Below are 17,982 nucleotides of genomic sequence, written 5' to 3' on the forward strand. Positions count from 1 at the left end.
AAATTTGGGACTCCTATTTATTTTGGAACAAGCACCACTGAAAACTTTGATGATTGATCTCTCCTCTTATTTTCAGTGCTTAAAGTAAGGTGGTTATTGCTATTCTGCAACTTTAAAAAGGAAAACTGTTGAGAAAAATCAATCATTAAAACGTTATTTTGTGCTATTTCTGAGGAGAAAACCAGGGTTTCAGGTGATCTGTCATTCTACTGCAGAAACTAGAGTTGAAAGAGACACTATCCCTTGTGATTTTTTTTGTTGTAAACTTCGGAAAATTGTTAACATTCAAGGAAAAATATTTAATTTTCACAAGACAAAATAAAATTAATATATAAATTTTCTTTCCTAATTAAGGAACTGAAATCTGCCAATAGATTTTTAACAATTAAGTGGAACATGGCTAAAAATATCGCAAGCAAAATGTAAGTCCTTCCTTTTCATTCCCACTGCCAAAAGCAAGCACCACGGAAGCTCATCTCACTTTCCCAGCACAGACTGGGCCTGCAGACAACCTGAGCATGAATCACAGGAATGTTAACACCTTGGCTCCATGCTGTGCTACCTTTTCCCCTCTACTGCAGCTCTACAGTGTTTTCTCACCTCTCTGGCAAGGGGCTGGATCCCTTTCTTACGCTCTTTAAACAGGGGAAGGTGTTTTGCTTTCTGCTTTTTACCAACAAAGCCTGTGGACCCAACCTTTGCATTCCACACAAGAAGATGGGCACTCTCCCAAAGTGCATCCACTCTTCCTTTTGCTACTCAGGCCATCACTCTTGCCTAGATTCACATTTTGTTTCACACCGTCCCAAACAGTATGCATAAATGCTAACTAGGAGAACAAGCCATAGTTATTTTTCCTGGGCATTTGTTTCATTTCAAATAAATAGAAAAACATTTACATTAAAAGTATATGAACATATTTTTTAGTCTGGAAAAAAACCCCACCTGTGGTCAACACATCAGTTAAAAATGTCAACTTGAAACCTGCGTCATAAAATGTAAAATTCACTCAAGACTACTAATTACCTCAAAAGTTTATATTTTTATGGTTTAGGAAAAAATACTTCATTATGTCACTCACATTTGAAGAAAAAAATAAAAGTAGCAAAGTCTTCAATTTAATTACTGAAGCATTTTGGTCCTCTTGGTACAGCTGGTTAGTTCAGGATAACTTTTTGTTTGGGTTTTTTTGTTTTTGTTTACAAAGTCTCATTCTTCCTTTTGTACATCTGTTGCAGAGGAGGGTTGTGGTCCATTTGACCTAGAAACTTTGGCAGAAGGAGTAAACATATTCACAAAGTTGACATTGCTTTAAAAGCTGGTGACAATAGGCTTTTTAACATGTTATCTCTGATCCCCTGCACAGTACACTGCTATGTTTTCTGGTGTTTGGTATTTCAACTTTTGGTGTTATGCTTTCATTGCTTTACCTTTGCTCTGTTAATCCAAACACTGGCAAAAGTATTTTAAGAGTTGATGCTGTTTACAGTAAAAATAAGTTATTTAACCATAGAAAAGGAACAAAAAATCCATTTAAGTTGGCAAGTCATTATAAACTTTTACATACACTTTTGTCTACACTTGATTTCTCCCCCCTCCCCTTTTTTTTCTGATACTGGAATCATGATTAATGGCTCAGGTGACAGAAACATCTAATGACCCTAATTCTGTAGTGCAAATAAACCATACACGTTTGTGCTGAATTGAAAAAAAATAAGGGCCAAGTGATTTTCATTTTACACAAGTGGTGTCCATGGGAAAATATGGTGAGATGAGTAGAATTTGGCCTTAAGAGTTAACAACTACATTTTTTTAATTGTGTGCTGCAACTAAGAACTGTAAAAAGTGCCTTCTGTATGTTTAAGTGCTTAATACAGGCAGAATGTAAAAGGTTTCATTTCCTGTAGAAAAGTAATACAGGCAGTTTTAAGATTACAAGTTCACCTTTGGTTTGTATAAAAAAAAAATTATCTAATTAACAGAGCCCCTGGAAGCAGGAAACAGACAAACGTAGGAAGGGGGTGATGCTCTAATCTTTGAAGGCTACGCTGGAAATATGTTTGTCTACTAAAGGTACAGCTAAAACATGAAAGAATTCTTCACAAACAGTTCCCTGTTTATTTGTGCTGTCAAAAAGAAAAAAAAGGCATTTTCTCTTTTTCTACTTAAAATAAGAGGTAGAGACTTTCCACAGGGGCACTTTGGACCTAAAGAAAACATCAGGAAACTGAAAAGCTGCAGAACACTAACGGGAATATGTTCCAGTAAATCCCTCTAATTTTGTTATTTGAAGGCTTGATTCTCATCAACACTACAAATCTTTCAATACCTACTTGTCAAGAATAATAGTTAAGAATATAGTTGTGAGATTTAAGCTTTTTAAAAAGACAAAAAATAAAGCTGAAATTAAATAATAATGAAAAGAAGTTTTTGAATACCAATGAGTCAAAATGTTTCAGAATCCGAATCATTTTCATTGTACCCATCCTCTGTTCCTATGTTATTACTCAAGGGCTTATTGTAAGAGTTAATGCTACCCATACTGGAGCCATCGCAGAGATGTGTCCTGCCCAAATTGTCTTTTTTAAAACAAACGAAGTTGAAAGCCGTCACTGAACTGGAAGGAGAAAAAGGCATCATGGTAGCCAAAATGAGTGCCAGGCAGTCAGCCACGTCTTTGTTAGGAGCACAAGCCAGGGCTGGCGTATGACCTGGGCACAAACGCAGACAAGGCAATGGTTAGTGCTGAGGTACCGGGGGCAGCGCCGAGCATTCCTCAGATACATCTCTAGGGACACGGGAGCGGGAGATGTATGGCCGGTTACAGTCATGCCAGGCAACGGGGGTGTTACTCATTTCACATTAGACATGCTGGGAACATACACACTCTGGGGGGCATTTAAATCACCGTGACCACAACAAGCACTATTTTTTTAAAACCAGGCAGCAAACAGACTTCACGATTTGAATAAAAGCACTTGCTAAACACAATTCTACAGCACGGACAGTATGGTGAATACAGAACACGGGGGGTACAGCAACAGGGACAGAAACTGGCTTCAGTTTCTGTGCGTATGAATGAGTCTCATTCTGAGAACAACGACTTCCATTAGAACATAAAAGACATTGGTTTAAAAATATTTGGATTTAATAAGCAAATGATTTTAAAGACTGATCAGCTGAGTATCTACTCAACTCGGAGAGTAGTTTATTTAGGAATTAAGTTATAAAAGAATTAGATCAGTGCACAGGGTACATGGATAGCAGGTATGACTACATGGATGTTTAGTTACCCAAATTTACCTTGTGTTAGAAGAATTAATTGCTGTATTCAGCAAGCATGGCATTTAAAATACATGACACTTTAAATACAAAGCTAATATTATTTCAATGTCAGTAAAGTGAAGGACTGGGGAGCTATTAGAAGCTTGTCTTCACTGCAGTTTAACTTGGCTGCTGTCCAAGTGCTGCCCCTAAAGCAGTTCTTCACGTACCCGAACCTTGGAAGCTACTGTGCTCGTTACACTTGCTGTCTGTACATTTTACAGGCTACTGTGCAGTACTCCAGCACTTTCCAACAAATCCTCCTCTATGGTCAGAGCTGACAAATTCTTTGGCAGCTGGCTAAATCTTAAGTGCTGCAGCACAACTAATCTGAGCGAGTGACCATTACTGGTACCTGCTGCTTTAAGTAATCCAAGAGCACCTGAAGCATACATGAATTTGGTGGGAAAACATGAGTACTGTTCTGTGCACAGTTAAGCACTGACTGCAGTCAATGCATTTCTTCTTCCACTGAGTTCCAAGCATTAATATTCTTCAGAGCTGTACTTACACAAAGATTGTACTTAAATGTTTCTGTTTTAAACTGCGTAAAATGGCTCTGTTTTAAACTTGTTCCTAGAAACAACTACAATTAGAAAAACTAAATGTGAATAAAACTTAAACTTCATTTTCATTTGTTACCTACATACAAATTAGCTGGATCTGTATGTACACTTTTAAGGATAAAAGCTGTTATTAGAACCTAGCCTGGTTGCTTTTTCTGTTCCCTATCTGTACAATGAGGTTGGGGTCAGATGGCTTCAGTGGAACTCATTCATGCAAGTATAGCTAGGTGGCATTTAGTTTATAGTAAATACTCACCACTCAGTTCTTTTCATCCATAGATTTCAAATGTCTTGCAATGATAGGTGAGTATTATTATTGTTACTTTACAGATATGGAAAGATGGAGGTCCCAAATTGTTACATTAATGACATTAAGTTAGTATTGTAAGAAAGAACAACTTATTTCAGGAAGATATTTTCTAAAATTATAATTTTAGACTCACATCTCTCTATAGGCTATATAATGTTTAGGGAAGGACTTCATTGAAGTCTGAAACAAAATTATTAAATTCATTAACTACTCGTGTATTTTATGAGCGACAGTAATTTAATTGCATCTTGGATTAGGTCAGATAAATGGCAAGCACAAGGTTTGATCTCAGAATGAACTGGGACACACTCAAACATATGTGGATGGTTTTCTTCCTACCCATTAACACATGCGCTGATTGAATGCATAATCCTTAATTCTTCTGCAAGGCGTCAGAATTATCCGGTGCCACTTGCATGTTTAGGAAATTCAAGTTACCACTGCACTCAAGCATTAAAAAAGACTAGCTGTTGACAGTACATGCAAAATGAACAGTAAAAGGGACCACTGTGATGTTTAGAATACATTTTTAGATTAAAGAAAAATAAATAGTATCTTTTTTATGTTTTTAAATAGGTACTCACACAACTCATTGTCTGTTCTTGGAAGGATAAAAGCATCAATGAAGTCTATCATCACCTTTTAAGTCTATTGCTTCGGTCTGTTGTAAAATTACCTGTTGGGTCCTACTGAAGACTGTCAAAGTATATTATTTACTTACCATTTTCATCTACTGCTAGGACACATGCCCCTTTGGCCAGCAATTCTTCAACCACCATCTTTAAGCCATTTCGTGCAGCAATATGGAGAGGTCTACAAAAACATAACAACTGAATTCAAGTTCAGTTTAAAACAGATTTTCTAAACAAAGTTAGGTAATGCTTAAAGCATACTCAGCATCTGAGTGTTTTCCTTCCTGGGATCATTAGAATTATACTGTAGACACTAAATTATATTGCAGCCTTTGAAATAATCATCTTATACCATATCTATAAAACATATGTGCAAGCACACAAAGATGGCTAAATTCTAAAGCCTTTCTTTAAAAAGTTCATATTTTTGCACTGTTCGCAGCACACAATTGACATTTAAAAGGAAAATGAATCTAAGCCTGAAGAAATGCCTGTGTCCCATCCCTAATTCTGGCTACTACAGACTGTTCAGAATCATTGTATTGCCTTTTTATCCTTGAATATTCGATTGCTAATCTCTGTTATTGCAGAGCAGGTGGAAATTAAAAATAACCACTGGTTTTCTCCTTTCCTGGCCCAACACCCAGTGCTCCTGTTTGGGGACATTAACGGGACAGGAAAAAAAAAAAGCTAAAAAATGTCAGATGTATACCTACACATTCACGTGATTAATAGACATTTTGATACAGTCATCAAATAAATGACTTCATATAATTTTTTCCACCAGATCATGTATAGAATTGACATCAATGGAATCAAAATTAAAAGAGAAAATGCAATACAATTCTGGTCTTTTTTAAGAGAATGCATTCAAAAAAAATTAGAAATTAACTTCACTGCTCTATGAAAAAATCTGAGATGTGAATTTGAAATGCTAAATTGGAATCTTCTGGTAAATCAACTGAACTTGAGAGGATTAGGCTATACTTACGTCTGCAATGCATTATTTTTTGCATTAATAAGGCTCTGTTCTTGTATCTTGTCAAGTATTAACAAGGCACATTTTTCATGACCCTGTAATCAGGGAAAAAACCCAATAGTGTTAATTCACTGAGGATTTTGAAATTGAGGCAAAAGAAATGTTACATAATAAAATGTTACATAATAAAAGTGAAATTTAATAACTCAGTTTGAAATACAAAACATGCTGCTCAGTAAGATTGTGTAGAAGGTGAACTATAGGAGCCTTAAAATACTATTTTTTAACTGCCACGGCTGGGACGTTTTAGCACATTCAGAAAATTACACATTCACCTGTCTTTCAACACTTCATTCATTAAATATGAATTCATTTCCTCAGCTTTCAGAGAGTACTGCTGTTTCTCTTGAGAGAGCATTCAGTGGATAATTTATCAGAACTATCTAGTGACATAGAATGGTTTCATCTCAGAAAGCAGTAATGCGCTTTCTGAGTCTTTAAATGCCTTTCTGTATTATTAATAAGATACTACAAAACCCTACCACTGTGACAGAGCTCTAACAATGAATCTTTGGGAATAACACTGATCCAGGCCTTATTTCTGATCTTGTTTCAGCACAGCAAGTTGCAGATGCTGAGCCTACAGTCCTGGCAGGTGGAACCTTGGCCTGAAGGACCTTGAGAATTCAGCAAGGCTCATGTGTCTCCAGACACTGGAATAATACAATCAAACTGGAATCCAGTCTGTGGGTAGGAGCAAAAGAAAAGGCCCAGGAGAGGGAATCCTGTGGGCATTTTTTCTTGCAGAAACAGCAGTAGCAATTGGAATTAAGAGAAAGAGGGGGTAGGAATAGACATCACCACCAATCTAATCAATGCCTCTGGTTTTACTGCTACTCTGTCAAGGGAAAATTTTGGGTTCCTTCCACAGAAATTGGAGAATAAGAAAAAATACTTTTATTTTTATTTTGCTACCGAACCTGTTAAGCTATTTTACATTGAGATTATCTGGTAAAATCTTAAAGGGTTTCCTTTACTTCTCTTAGTGTCACTTGCTTATGTTTCAGTTGCTGTAAGAGGTATCCCTATTTCTCCCAAACTTCGAAACAGACTTGAGAAAAAGCTTGGAACAAAGTTCCCTTTCTCATGACAAGTTTGGCCACCACATTTCCATTGCAGAAAAAAACTTGGGAGCATAAACACACATATACATTCACACAGATTGTGATGAGCAAAAAGCACTGAGAGGTCTTCAACTTACTTTACTGCTAGCCAAGTGCAAAGATGTATTTGACTCCTTATCTTTTAATGTCAGGTCAGCCTTGGCAATGTTCACCAAAAAGTCTGAGGTATGGAGTAGAAATCAATGAACAAACCCAATGGGCAGACAAACATGTCAAAACAGAGAAAAAACATTACTATTTCAATATATGTGTGCATACATGCTAATCAATTAAGCTTTATAAAATGGAGTGAAATTAGTGAATGAGAACAGACTAATCTTGTGCAGTTACTCAGCAAGCAAAGTCAGAGCTAACAGCTTGTTCATTGTGCCCCAAACTGTCAAACATATATTAATTTTAATTTATTTATGAACTTCCCTATCTGCAGATACACAAGTTTTGCCTGAATCACCTTCTCCTGAGAACAACCGTGAATCCTGCTCTAAGAGGACTAAGTGGATATAAAGAATTTGAGGGTGTAGCCTGCGCTGTTGAAACTAGAGAAAAGGGAATACTCCAAAGACAATAGGTCCCAAATCTGTATGCCTATAGCACACAGTCTAGCCTGGGGAAAACAGCTGCTGATAGCTGCCATTTCAAGAACAGGACTTCCTATAATAGAGGACAGAAAAAGGTTACACAATCCTTTTCACACATGCAGCTTTACTGCTCTATAAAATCAAGGAAGTAAACAGGAGAATAGAATTACTACTCCCCTTGTGCTCTTTACAGTGTGATCTTGGGAGGAAATAAGACTCGAATTTGTTACTGCAAATGTTCACCAAGGCTGCTGAGAAGAACAAGTACTTTTTTACAGGTGTAGAGGCAGCTTCATACAGAAGCATATTAATTCATTTTCCTCTCTTAGTTTCCACAGGATAAAAAGGATGACTCATTTGGGATAGTAACTGCAGTAGCACTCTCCCTTCAGGACTAAGAGAGGCGGGGATGTCCTTACCTACAGCCCCTACGTGGCCGTTCTGAGCTGCCATCATGAGCGGCGTTTTCCCTGCGTGATCCGCAGCGTTCACCTGTGCGCTGTGGCTCAGGAGGAGCTGGAGGCACTCCACGTGGTCGGCGAAGGCTGCGGCGTGAAGGGGCGTTCTGGGGGAGAGGAACACGGCCACAGCTTTTGCTAAAGAATCACAAGAGTCACGGGTGCCCACCTTCCCAAAAACCACAAAGTGCAATTTTTTTTTTTTCCTGCGAAACTTAAAGTTATCACCAGTAGGAAGTTATAGTAGCAGCATCTTAAGTAAGTTAAATAATATTTACAGTCTCTGTCCTGGGAAGTAGGAAGGTGGATATAACAGTTTAGAGATAAGACACTGTGAAGAATCTCATATTAGCAGCGTATTTGTTTTAACAGAACATACTGCCTAACATGAAAAGCAGTACAATCCCTCATTCTTATTCCTGTGATTTTTTTTTTTAATAAGCCTCAGATGGGAAGAACTATCAGAAAAGAACAGATCCATTACTTAAAAAAACTAGAATATTTTAAGTTATATCCAAAGATACTGCAGGAACAGCACTACTCTAAAAGGCAGAAGGAATACAATCCACTTTGAAGGCTATCAGTTTCTACAACACTGAGACACCAGAAATCGTTTGCAGACATTTTGAATCTGAAGTGTGACTACTAGAATTGAAAAGACAGTTGGTACACAACCCAGCTTACTGTTACTTCAGTTTTGCTTATCAGTAAAGGTGAGATGGTCTTACCCTTACACGATTAAGTAATCACCATTACTGAGGGTATTAAATTTGTTTTAATCAACAAAAACAATGAGTATTCAGTTTTTAGAATTTCAGATGTTTTATTTAAATATATATACAATGAGGAGATTATCAATGTGACAAGTGAAAGATTTGGCTGAATGCATATCTTTTGCTGTGTCAGTATTATTTTGCTGCATAGACATTTTTCAGTTGTGTGCACTAAGAATGCAAACACAACATGAAAACTTTTAATGAAATACTTTTCTATATGTAAATAGTATCACTTCATTTAGCAAAGAGAAATGTGTTTAAACATTTAACAAACAAAACAGGTTCAGGGAAACAGCCTATAGTCATAGCTGTTCTAAACAAACAAAATGCTATTTTTTTTTGTTTCTTTTCATGTGTGCTATGACACTGAATACTTCATCACATTCTTACTTCAAGTGAGCCACCATTTAACTGTGCTGCAGTGCAAACTGCTGTCTGAAAGAGTCAGCATGACATGTCTTAGCTCAACCATAACAGATAAGGATTAGTTCCAGGGGTTCAGAAAGAACTATGAAAAATACTGAATGGATTCACGAAATGCGATTTCTTAAAGAAACTATTACCTTCCTTTGTCATCTTCACAATTAACAATGCTGGCATCAATGGCTCCAATGAGTAGTGATGCACAGTTTTCATGATCATTGATTCTGCCAGAGAAAATACATTTTCAAAAAGGTAATAAGTCTTCATATTTTTCCACTTTGCAATATTAATTTACTTCACTTCCCATTAATATTTTTTACTGGTTATTTCCAAGTTACCCTAAAATGCCTTTGTCTTAATGCTTTCAGTCACATTTCTGCATATTCATCATCCTTCCATTTAACCAGACTGCATCTGCTACTATGGATTTCAGTCTCTAAAGCAAAGCTGATCCTTAATTCACTATGCATAAAGGTAATTTCAAAGCCCAGCCCAAACCGAGTACTAAAACCTTAATATCTTAAAATCCTTAGTCTGTATGTCCAACACACCTGGATCTGGAAAGCACTCAATCACAGATACTTACATATAGAAAGACTTATTCTAATGTTTAAGGTACTGAAGCCGACATCTCTTCCAACTCACACATTTAGTACTTTGAATGATGGATGTATTCAATTAATACTTTTTCTGATTATTGCTAAATTGTGTCATTTCATTATGAAAATGAACAGTAACAGTACTGGACACACAATATAGCTAACACACTTCCACATTGCATTAGCAGCTGTTTTCATTTTAAATTTACATATATATTTAAGCTGCACACATGTTAATAGTTTTGAGAACTGCATATTCTTTTAAAAAAAACATTGAAAATTTTTTTCAAAGCCATCACTAGAAATTCTGATTTAAAATACTATGTTTCAGCCACAAAGGATTTTATTTTAAGTGGAGTAAAAACAGTGCTTCCAATATGCTTTTATTTCTCTAATACATTGACTTTTTATAATCTCAAAGTTTGATACATGACAAGTTACTTTTCTACTTCCTAATGATGTGAAGGAAAGCCTACTCAGTAGTAACTTCTGTCATTACTTCTGAAAGACGTTCATTCTTCTAAGAGAACAGAGAATAGAATACAGTTATTCTAATTATTGGCAGGATTTGGGAATGTTTGCGTTTGTCTTTAGAGCACTTAATTCCTTACTCTTTGATGGCTTACACGTTTTAATAAGCATGTTACATCCTATATACTAATCTTGCATTTTTTTGTAAAATGCATTTGCAATAATGTTTTGCTCTATTAGCATCCTTTCTGCATGAAAACATACTGCTTTCTGTAAATAGGATGTGTCTTAAGTACATGCATAACTCATAATAGCCAACACTTTGTTGTTGTTTGTAAGTAATTTGAGAGCTTTGAATACAGAGTCTGCCTGTAAAGCTGATGGATCCCTTTGGTGAGGACCTGGATAAGAAGTCAAGTCCCAAACCCTCAAGACATGAGATTATCTCAGAAGTGAAAAAGACCATGAAGAAAGTCAGACTGGAAATCACTCCTCTGAGGATGTGTTGCAAAACATATGGCCTGCACAGAACACCATTCTAGCATGACACAGATTGTCATTTTAAAGGTTGTCCTTCATTAAGGTTTTGTTCCTGTGCTAAAATAGAATCACCTTGATTCTGACAAATTTATTTGAGCCACTGCATTTTTCAAAGGAACCTCCAAAGGTTATATTTACACAGACCGAGGCACTATAGCCCAGGCCATGGCCTCAGAGTGGAAGAGCTATTAAGTTCCACCCTATGTGAAGAAATGGCATAAGTCTGTAATTGTAAGCAAAGGAGTAGAAACTCTAAAGGAACAGAAATACAGCTAATGTAATTACAAGTCAGCATTTTACCAAAAAGCTGAGGGTTATGCAAAAAATATAGTCTTTATTCTATCACTTTTTAAGTAGAAGTATAAGGACAATGTTATGGTCAGCTTTAAAATTATTTGCTCATGCAAATAATCTCAAAAAAGCTAACTTTCTTCTCATACTGCTACTTTTTGCAGACATATCCTAAAGCGACATCTGCATTTGTTACTGGAGATTTCTACTTACACAGCACAGTGCAATGGAGAGAAGCTATTACCATAGAATTTGTGGAAAAGTTTTTGTTCCAATAGTACCTCTATGCAGTTTTCATGACCTATAAGAGATCAGATATTTCACAGTGTTGCACAAAGCAGGTAATTCACTTAATTCATATTAGGTTTATACAGGTTAGAATTTAACACTTTAAGTTCAAAGTTGGATACAATGTGTAAATAAGCTGTTATGCAACAAAACAGGGGATTTTTTTTTTGTTTTATGGCAGCAGCAAGATAGATCCAGGTCAATATTAGCACTTATGGAAAAAAAGAGGAAAGAAAGAGTCTCTTTTTAATGTATGTTGCCTTACATCTCCAAAGATGTATGGCGAATGATCCAAATGACAGTTCTGAGAATCTTTATTCTTATATTAAGCAACAAGTTCAGATTATCCTGTTTAGAATAACCAGTTCAGTTCAGAATATCCACCTATTCACATGGCCACTTGCATCAATAAATAAGGAGGTGACACCTCAAAGGAGCATTCCTGGTCCCACAGAAATCAACATCATTGACACAAGTAACACCAGAATTTCACCCTGGCTTCTTGTGACTTGGAACAAATGAGTTGCAAAGTCACTGGGAGGTATCACTGGAATTTCCCTGCCTTCTGAACTGAAGGGTGCACACAGCAAATGCTACCTACAGAGAGCACGTAGAGCTCTGGGAGATAACTTGCCTCTTCAAGTCAAGCTCCTGAAAGGCTTAAGCTGCTTTGTTAACATGTTCCCCTAAAACTAAGGCCACATTTGAACTTGGCAGTAGTCCACAGGGAGAAGCTTACCATTGTAACAAGCCCAGTGCAGTGGTGTGTAACCTTGATTATCTTTCAGACTGCAGTCTTCCTCAGCCAGTGCGATCTGCAGCAACTCGTTCAGCCAAGTGGCGTGACCCCGAGCTGCTGCAAAGTGCAGGGGTGTTCTGCCTCTGGCATCTTTACACAGAATAGAGACTTCTTTCTCTAACAGCATCTGAACACATTCTTCGTGCCCAGTCATAATCTGATAACAAAGAAGTGAGTGAAGAGGTTGACATAATACAGATTCTTGCCCAGGAAATATGAAATATGATTGATGCCTGTGAACATGAAATGGTCTGGATGGGACTCAGCAGGCAGAGATAAAAGCTCACTTGCTGAACTGCTCACTGCAATAATCATAAAATTCTATATAAATATCATCTCTTGTATCAGCTTCACATTGGACAAGAAGCTAGACTTACCCAGGGAAATCTATCTTAGTCTAGCTAGACTAGAAAAGATTAGATCTGCCTCAAGTTTCACCACTTCTAGAAAACTTAAGGCTTACCTACTTACACCATTCCAAGAAAAATGAAAGTAACAGCTGGCCAGTTCTTTTAAAGAAATTATTTTCAGAATTCTTACGTACTCAGTTATAAGAGTAATGACTGTTATGATAAAGTGTCTAGAGCCAAGAAAAAGTGGTCTAATCACTATTTCACCTAATTAATTAAAGTAAATGTGAAATAAAGTCAAAAGCAGAGCACTACTGAGAGCAGATCTGTCCTACTTTTTACATCATTGATTATACTTGGTCACATTTTCAGTCATTTACAGTGTTCTCCATATTTAAATATCCCTATATTTATGAGTGAGTTGTAGTCACCATAAAACAAATAATTAAGAATCATAAAAATTAAGTCACCCCTCGATGTAAAGCTGTGCATCCCAGGAGATCAGCTGCATCTACAGATGCTTCTTTTTCAAGTAATAAAGAAACAGCATCAACGTGCCCATAAGCCACTGCAAGCATTAGTGGAGTTCTAGGAAAAAAAAACCCAAACCAGTCACAGCTATAAAATGACATACTATGTCATACTATAAATGCCCCTACTTACTTACACAGAGAGAGAAATCAGGAAGCCCTACATTTCTCTCCATTCCTACCCATAAACCTTTTTTTTTTACCATGTTTATCCATATGGCACCCAAGTGAAGATCTTTTGTATGAAATTATTAAGATGTTTAACAATCAACTGCCACGACTGAAATAGAAACAAACCCATTTTTAAGCAGTTTACAGAGCAACATCATTCAAGGCAATCTGTTCTCTTAATAACCCACAATTATTGTCATCTCTGGTGACACATGAGTTTCACAACACCCAAGTTTTGTGAATGAATGTCCCTGCTAGTTACCAAGATGACAGTGACCCAAAGCATTTCTTTTGCAAAACTGCACAATTGCTTAAAGGGGATGAAGGGGCACGAGGAAACTATTCAAGTCAAACTTTGGACTAACATATCTTCCATTTTTTACTGAAAGAGACTTATTTTCCTTCTATTTTTAGGCAAGACTAATACCATTTAAAATTATATGTGCAGACATTATATGTACAGCATAAGATGTTCCATACACCCCAGATGAATTTTTTAAACCATTCACACTTTCACTTTAAAAATACACTTTATTGTCTCTTTGCAACTGTCATTTAACAAGCTGTAAAGTTTTTGTAGGAACATCTCCGATGCATGTGTCACCTCAAATAAACACTGTGTTCTACTGCACCAGCCTAACATAGCATGCAAACCCTGAAACAGCAACATTTTAGAAAGAAAAAGACTCTACAGAAACATCTCAGGAGCTTGTTAGTTTTTATTGAATCTGGCCCTCAACATCTATAAAAGAATGCTTAAACTATGAAGCAGAGGCTAAGATTAATGATTAGTCCTTTCCACATGGCTTAGATCAACTGAATATGTACTTTGTAATCTCTGCCAAATTCTATGAGGAGAAGTGCAGGAAATACAGTATTTCAAATAATTACTTTTTTTGGTGAGAAATATGAGATGCTATTTGAATTGCAGAGCTAAAAAAAAGAAAACTTACTGTCCTTTGGCATCTGTCACATCAGGGTTGTCTGCAACTTCTAGCAACAACCGTAGACAAGGTGTATGGCCATTAATGACTGTAAAGAAAAACAAGTATGTTTAATTTCAGATACTTCTCCACTGGAATGCTTATGGATAAGAAATTTCCTTACAGAAATGTCCACAGTATAAGAGATTGGTATTCTCCCAATTTTCATTTAAATTCATTTCACTTGTGCCAGTGAAATGGTGAGCTGTTTTTTCCCTGACCTCAGTAAGAGGAGGATTAGTTCTCTTAAGATACAAAAATCCCAAATGAGTAAAACAGAAATCATGATTTTCACTACTGAGAAGATTTATACTAAACCAGACAGTATTTCAAAATCCCCCAGACTGAGCAGGCACACAAGGTTTGGAACACAGTAGGAAGTATGTCAGCAAGGTTCCTTAATTTTATGTGCACTGTACAAGCAAGTACTTCATGCTATGAAAAGAATAAACATCTGCAAAGAATGACCAACTATACAAATGTCATATTCATGAAAGCACATAACACCAGAGACTAAAATTCCCTTTGAGTTTTTCCATTTTATCAAAAATAATACTTAACAAAAACGTTTGGAGTTTTATTTTTGTTTTGTTTTTTGGTGATGGAGTTTATTTTGGTTGACTTTTTTTGTTGTTGTTTTTTTTTTTAATGTAACCCATTGCTGCTGGAAAACAGCTCTGAGTTACTAATTTTGCAGGGCTTGACACTGAACCCCATCTGTGTGTCAGTTGGCTTAAAGGCTTCAGCCTTTCATGGAATGAAGAGACAAGTATTTTCTTCTTTGAAAAACAATTGCTGTGCTCAGTAGATATATGTGGTGTTCTTATTACACCAAGTCATGCATTCACACTGCCCACACCCCGTGGGCTGAGGCAAAACCCTTGGACACCACCTATGTCACATCACTCTGGCAGAGAAATGGGCACACATCATCACATTTAAATTATTCATCCAAAAATGGTCTTAGTTGCTCTACCCATAAAATTAAAAGACATTTTTAGTTATTTACCACTAAGTAATGCCATATACGTGACATGTAAACAGTTCTGCAGGGCAGATGAGTCACTGGCTTAGGGGGAAAAAAAAAAGAAAAGATCTGTTCTTTCTTCCAGCAGCAGGAAGAGAAATCTTAACTTGTTCACAAAGACATCTGAAAAGGATTTTGGTAAATGAGTTTTAGAATAGATACTCACAGAAACTCCTAGGTGCTGACCTAGCAATTGCTAAGCATTGCAGAGCCTGCAGGGAGTGTTAGTTTTGCCAACAGAGCTACAACACTAACACTAGGGGAACATTTGCAATGGATTCCCCAGGCTAGACAGAGGACAGGCTGGGGGTATTAAAATTATACAGGGAACGTATAATTTAGGTGAAGGAAATTCTCCATGTTATGAGGTCAGAGGAAGCCTATTCCCTAAGGGGGCAGACAGAAAAAAGAAACACTTCATTAGGCGAGTTCTCTACTAAAGTCACAAATCCCTTTACTGAATGGAATTCTGGAGAATCCCATCATCCAGTTCACCACTTCATATCCCCTCAGCTTTGTGTTCAGCAACTGTGCTGGTGTAATTAGAAGGAATGAGGGTAGACAAGTTTAAGGGGATGAGCACACATGCCTTCTTGTTTCTTTCCAGTGCACAGTATTGCATGTGCAAGTAGTGCCCTTTGTGTGTGTGCAAATGTGCACTGTCACTCGAGGGATTAATTCAGCAAGAATTCTGTTCGATTTCTGAAAATATGCCATGACCTCCTACACTTGCACTGCAAATACAACATTCTGAATGCTGCAGCAGCTCCAGGCCGAGTTCCCGACAGGTGGCACCAGTTTTTGCTAAAACACTCCTCACCAAAGTGTATCGTTATGAAACGGCACCATGAAAATCATCACGTTGCAAGGGGCTGTTTATAGCAGTTGTGGGTAGAAGCTTTACTCCAGAGCTAATTTCCACAGAGCTCTGCATAGCTCTTGAGTGGAAGGTTCTAAGTGTTGTCTTAATGGATATTTACCCAAAGTGCACTTAACTCACAGTTGAAAGCTTCCAAATTCATGAGGATGACGAATGTTCTTTACTAAGAGTTCAAATATTCAACCTGTTTTTGCAGTATTTTCTCTTCTGCTTAAGGTACATGTACTCTTTAGTGTCTCACTCCTGGGTGTAGGATTTTTTTCCTTTTTTTCTTCATTATTTGGGGGGGTTGTTTGTTTTTAATACATATTTAACTTATTTTGCTTCACTGCAGATGTAAAGAACATTTTATTTTTATCCCTGGAAATGCTTCTTAATCTGAGAAGCAAAAAGTATCACAGACCAGAAAAGTCTACAATACTACAGTGATGGGGGTGATTAAAAAAAGATATTAAAATCGGGGGAAAAGCCCACAGTCTGAATTTGTATGAAAGTAAGAAATGTGTGTAGTAAAATAACACCTTCCAGTCAACAAATTCACTCCATTCTACTTCACAGATTTAATCAAAAAATTCATATTGCAAGTCAGAGCTGCTAACAAAAATATGGTTTTGTTACCATTTAGTTTTCTCAGTACTGAAGAGCCCTTACAGTTCAGCTGTGACAACTAGAAACTTATGTCACTATAACCACATTTTTAAATAAATGCAAATCATTGCTATAGTGATGATGTAACAGAAAAAGATATGTTTGAAGTAACTACAGAAAAGCTCTTGAACAACACAGCTCAGTCTTGTGGTAGCACTAATATTAATTTAAATTAATTAAATCATCAGTATTTATCATGAGGAGAAATGTGTTCAGTTCTGATGCAAAACTGAAGAAGTCAGAAAGCATTTTTAGTATGCAGTGAGATCTATCACAAGCATTTCCTTCAGTGCTGCAGACAACATTGATAATAGTCCTTTTGACTTTATGTTTTTATGATCACACACAGAGAATAAACTGGTACTAGAGGATATGTATGCATTTTAATCTAAGCAAGATTAAAAGATAAACAGAAAGACAATTAAGTCTGGTCCTGAATTAATTATCCATGTGGTATTAATTTTCCTTCCCACTAGAGGCCACTGCTACCCTGTACGGAGCTCCTCCAGGAACAGCAGAGGAGACACCTTCCCTTTGGCACCTCCAGATATTTACCTGACAGGTACATATCCAATAACAACCTTCAAATAAATGATAAAGTCTACATTTCCCAGTTAATTATGCGTGTTACATAATTAACAGCCCACACATGAGGAGTGGAGCGGGCTCCCAGCAAGTGCAAGTTCCCAAGCTCAGGAGTAGGAGGAGGTCTGAGAGGAGGTGGTGAATTTCCATAGTGTTGCCACTGCAAAAGGCTGCAAGTTTTGAACACCAGGATAATTTCATCACCAATCAGAGCCTACATGTATTTTTCAACCTTTCTTCCAAAGGAGCAACCGTGAGGCAAGTGTTCCCTCTTCCCCTGATTTTTTGACTGAGGAACCATTAAGAGAAGGCATCACAAGGGAATCACCACACATCTTAAAGTGTAGTTGGTAATAGAGAGGTATGGTAAAGAAAAGGCAAGCAAGTAAGGGCAGAGCAGTAGTGGTGTGGAAAAATATGGGATTCTGTGTGAGGGAGGACTGAACCACGGGGACAGAGAAAAAAAGACCAATGAAATGGAAGATAAATGGTTTAACTGTAGGACCTCAGAAAACAAGCATCAGTCCTCAGTACATGTGAAAATCTCCTTCCCTTTAGAAGAAATGTGCACAGTGACAGTAGGTAGGTAA

The 17,982-nt window shown here is 37.0% G+C and overlaps 1 protein-coding gene and 1 long non-coding RNA gene across 8 annotated transcripts in view; one reads left to right on the forward strand and one right to left on the reverse strand.

The window, feature by feature from the left end:
• Positions 1-332: 332 nt before the first annotated feature.
• ANKRD44 (ankyrin repeat domain 44) overlaps positions 333-17,982 on the reverse strand; it is a 74,150-nt gene continuing 56,500 nt past the window's right edge. For 5 of the 7 annotated variants that reach the window (XM_029959488.1, XM_018071800.2, XM_029959486.1 and 2 more), the window contains 10 exons: positions 14,223-14,301; positions 13,039-13,156; positions 12,159-12,375; positions 11,345-11,432; positions 9,371-9,454; positions 7,993-8,138; positions 7,073-7,155; positions 5,824-5,906; positions 4,922-5,013; positions 333-2,711 (listed from right to left, as the gene is read on the reverse strand). In XM_029959488.1, the coding sequence (XP_029815348.1) occupies positions 2,446-2,711; positions 4,922-5,013; positions 5,824-5,906; positions 7,073-7,155; positions 7,993-8,138; positions 9,371-9,454; positions 11,345-11,432; positions 12,159-12,375; positions 13,039-13,156; positions 14,223-14,301 (1,256 nt within the window). In that variant the 3' untranslated portion in view covers positions 333-2,445. The remainder of the gene's footprint in view (positions 2,712-4,921; positions 5,014-5,823; positions 5,907-7,072; positions 7,156-7,992; positions 8,139-9,370; positions 9,455-11,344; positions 11,433-12,158; positions 12,376-13,038; positions 13,157-14,222; positions 14,302-17,982) is intronic. The other 2 variants (XM_029959487.1, XM_029959489.1) reach the window with 2 other exon arrangements.
• LOC115307434 lies at positions 8,653-17,392 on the forward strand. Its single transcript, XR_003915759.1, has 3 exons — positions 8,653-8,744; positions 11,296-11,472; positions 17,284-17,392. It is a non-coding gene; the product is annotated as an uncharacterized LOC115307434 (long non-coding RNA).

The sequence above is a fragment of the Manacus vitellinus genome, unplaced genomic scaffold (genome assembly GCF_001715985.3).
Source record: "Manacus vitellinus isolate BGI_N305 unplaced genomic scaffold, ASM171598v3 scaffold_20_pilon, whole genome shotgun sequence".
Classification (NCBI taxonomy): domain Eukaryota; kingdom Metazoa; phylum Chordata; class Aves; order Passeriformes; family Pipridae; genus Manacus; species Manacus vitellinus.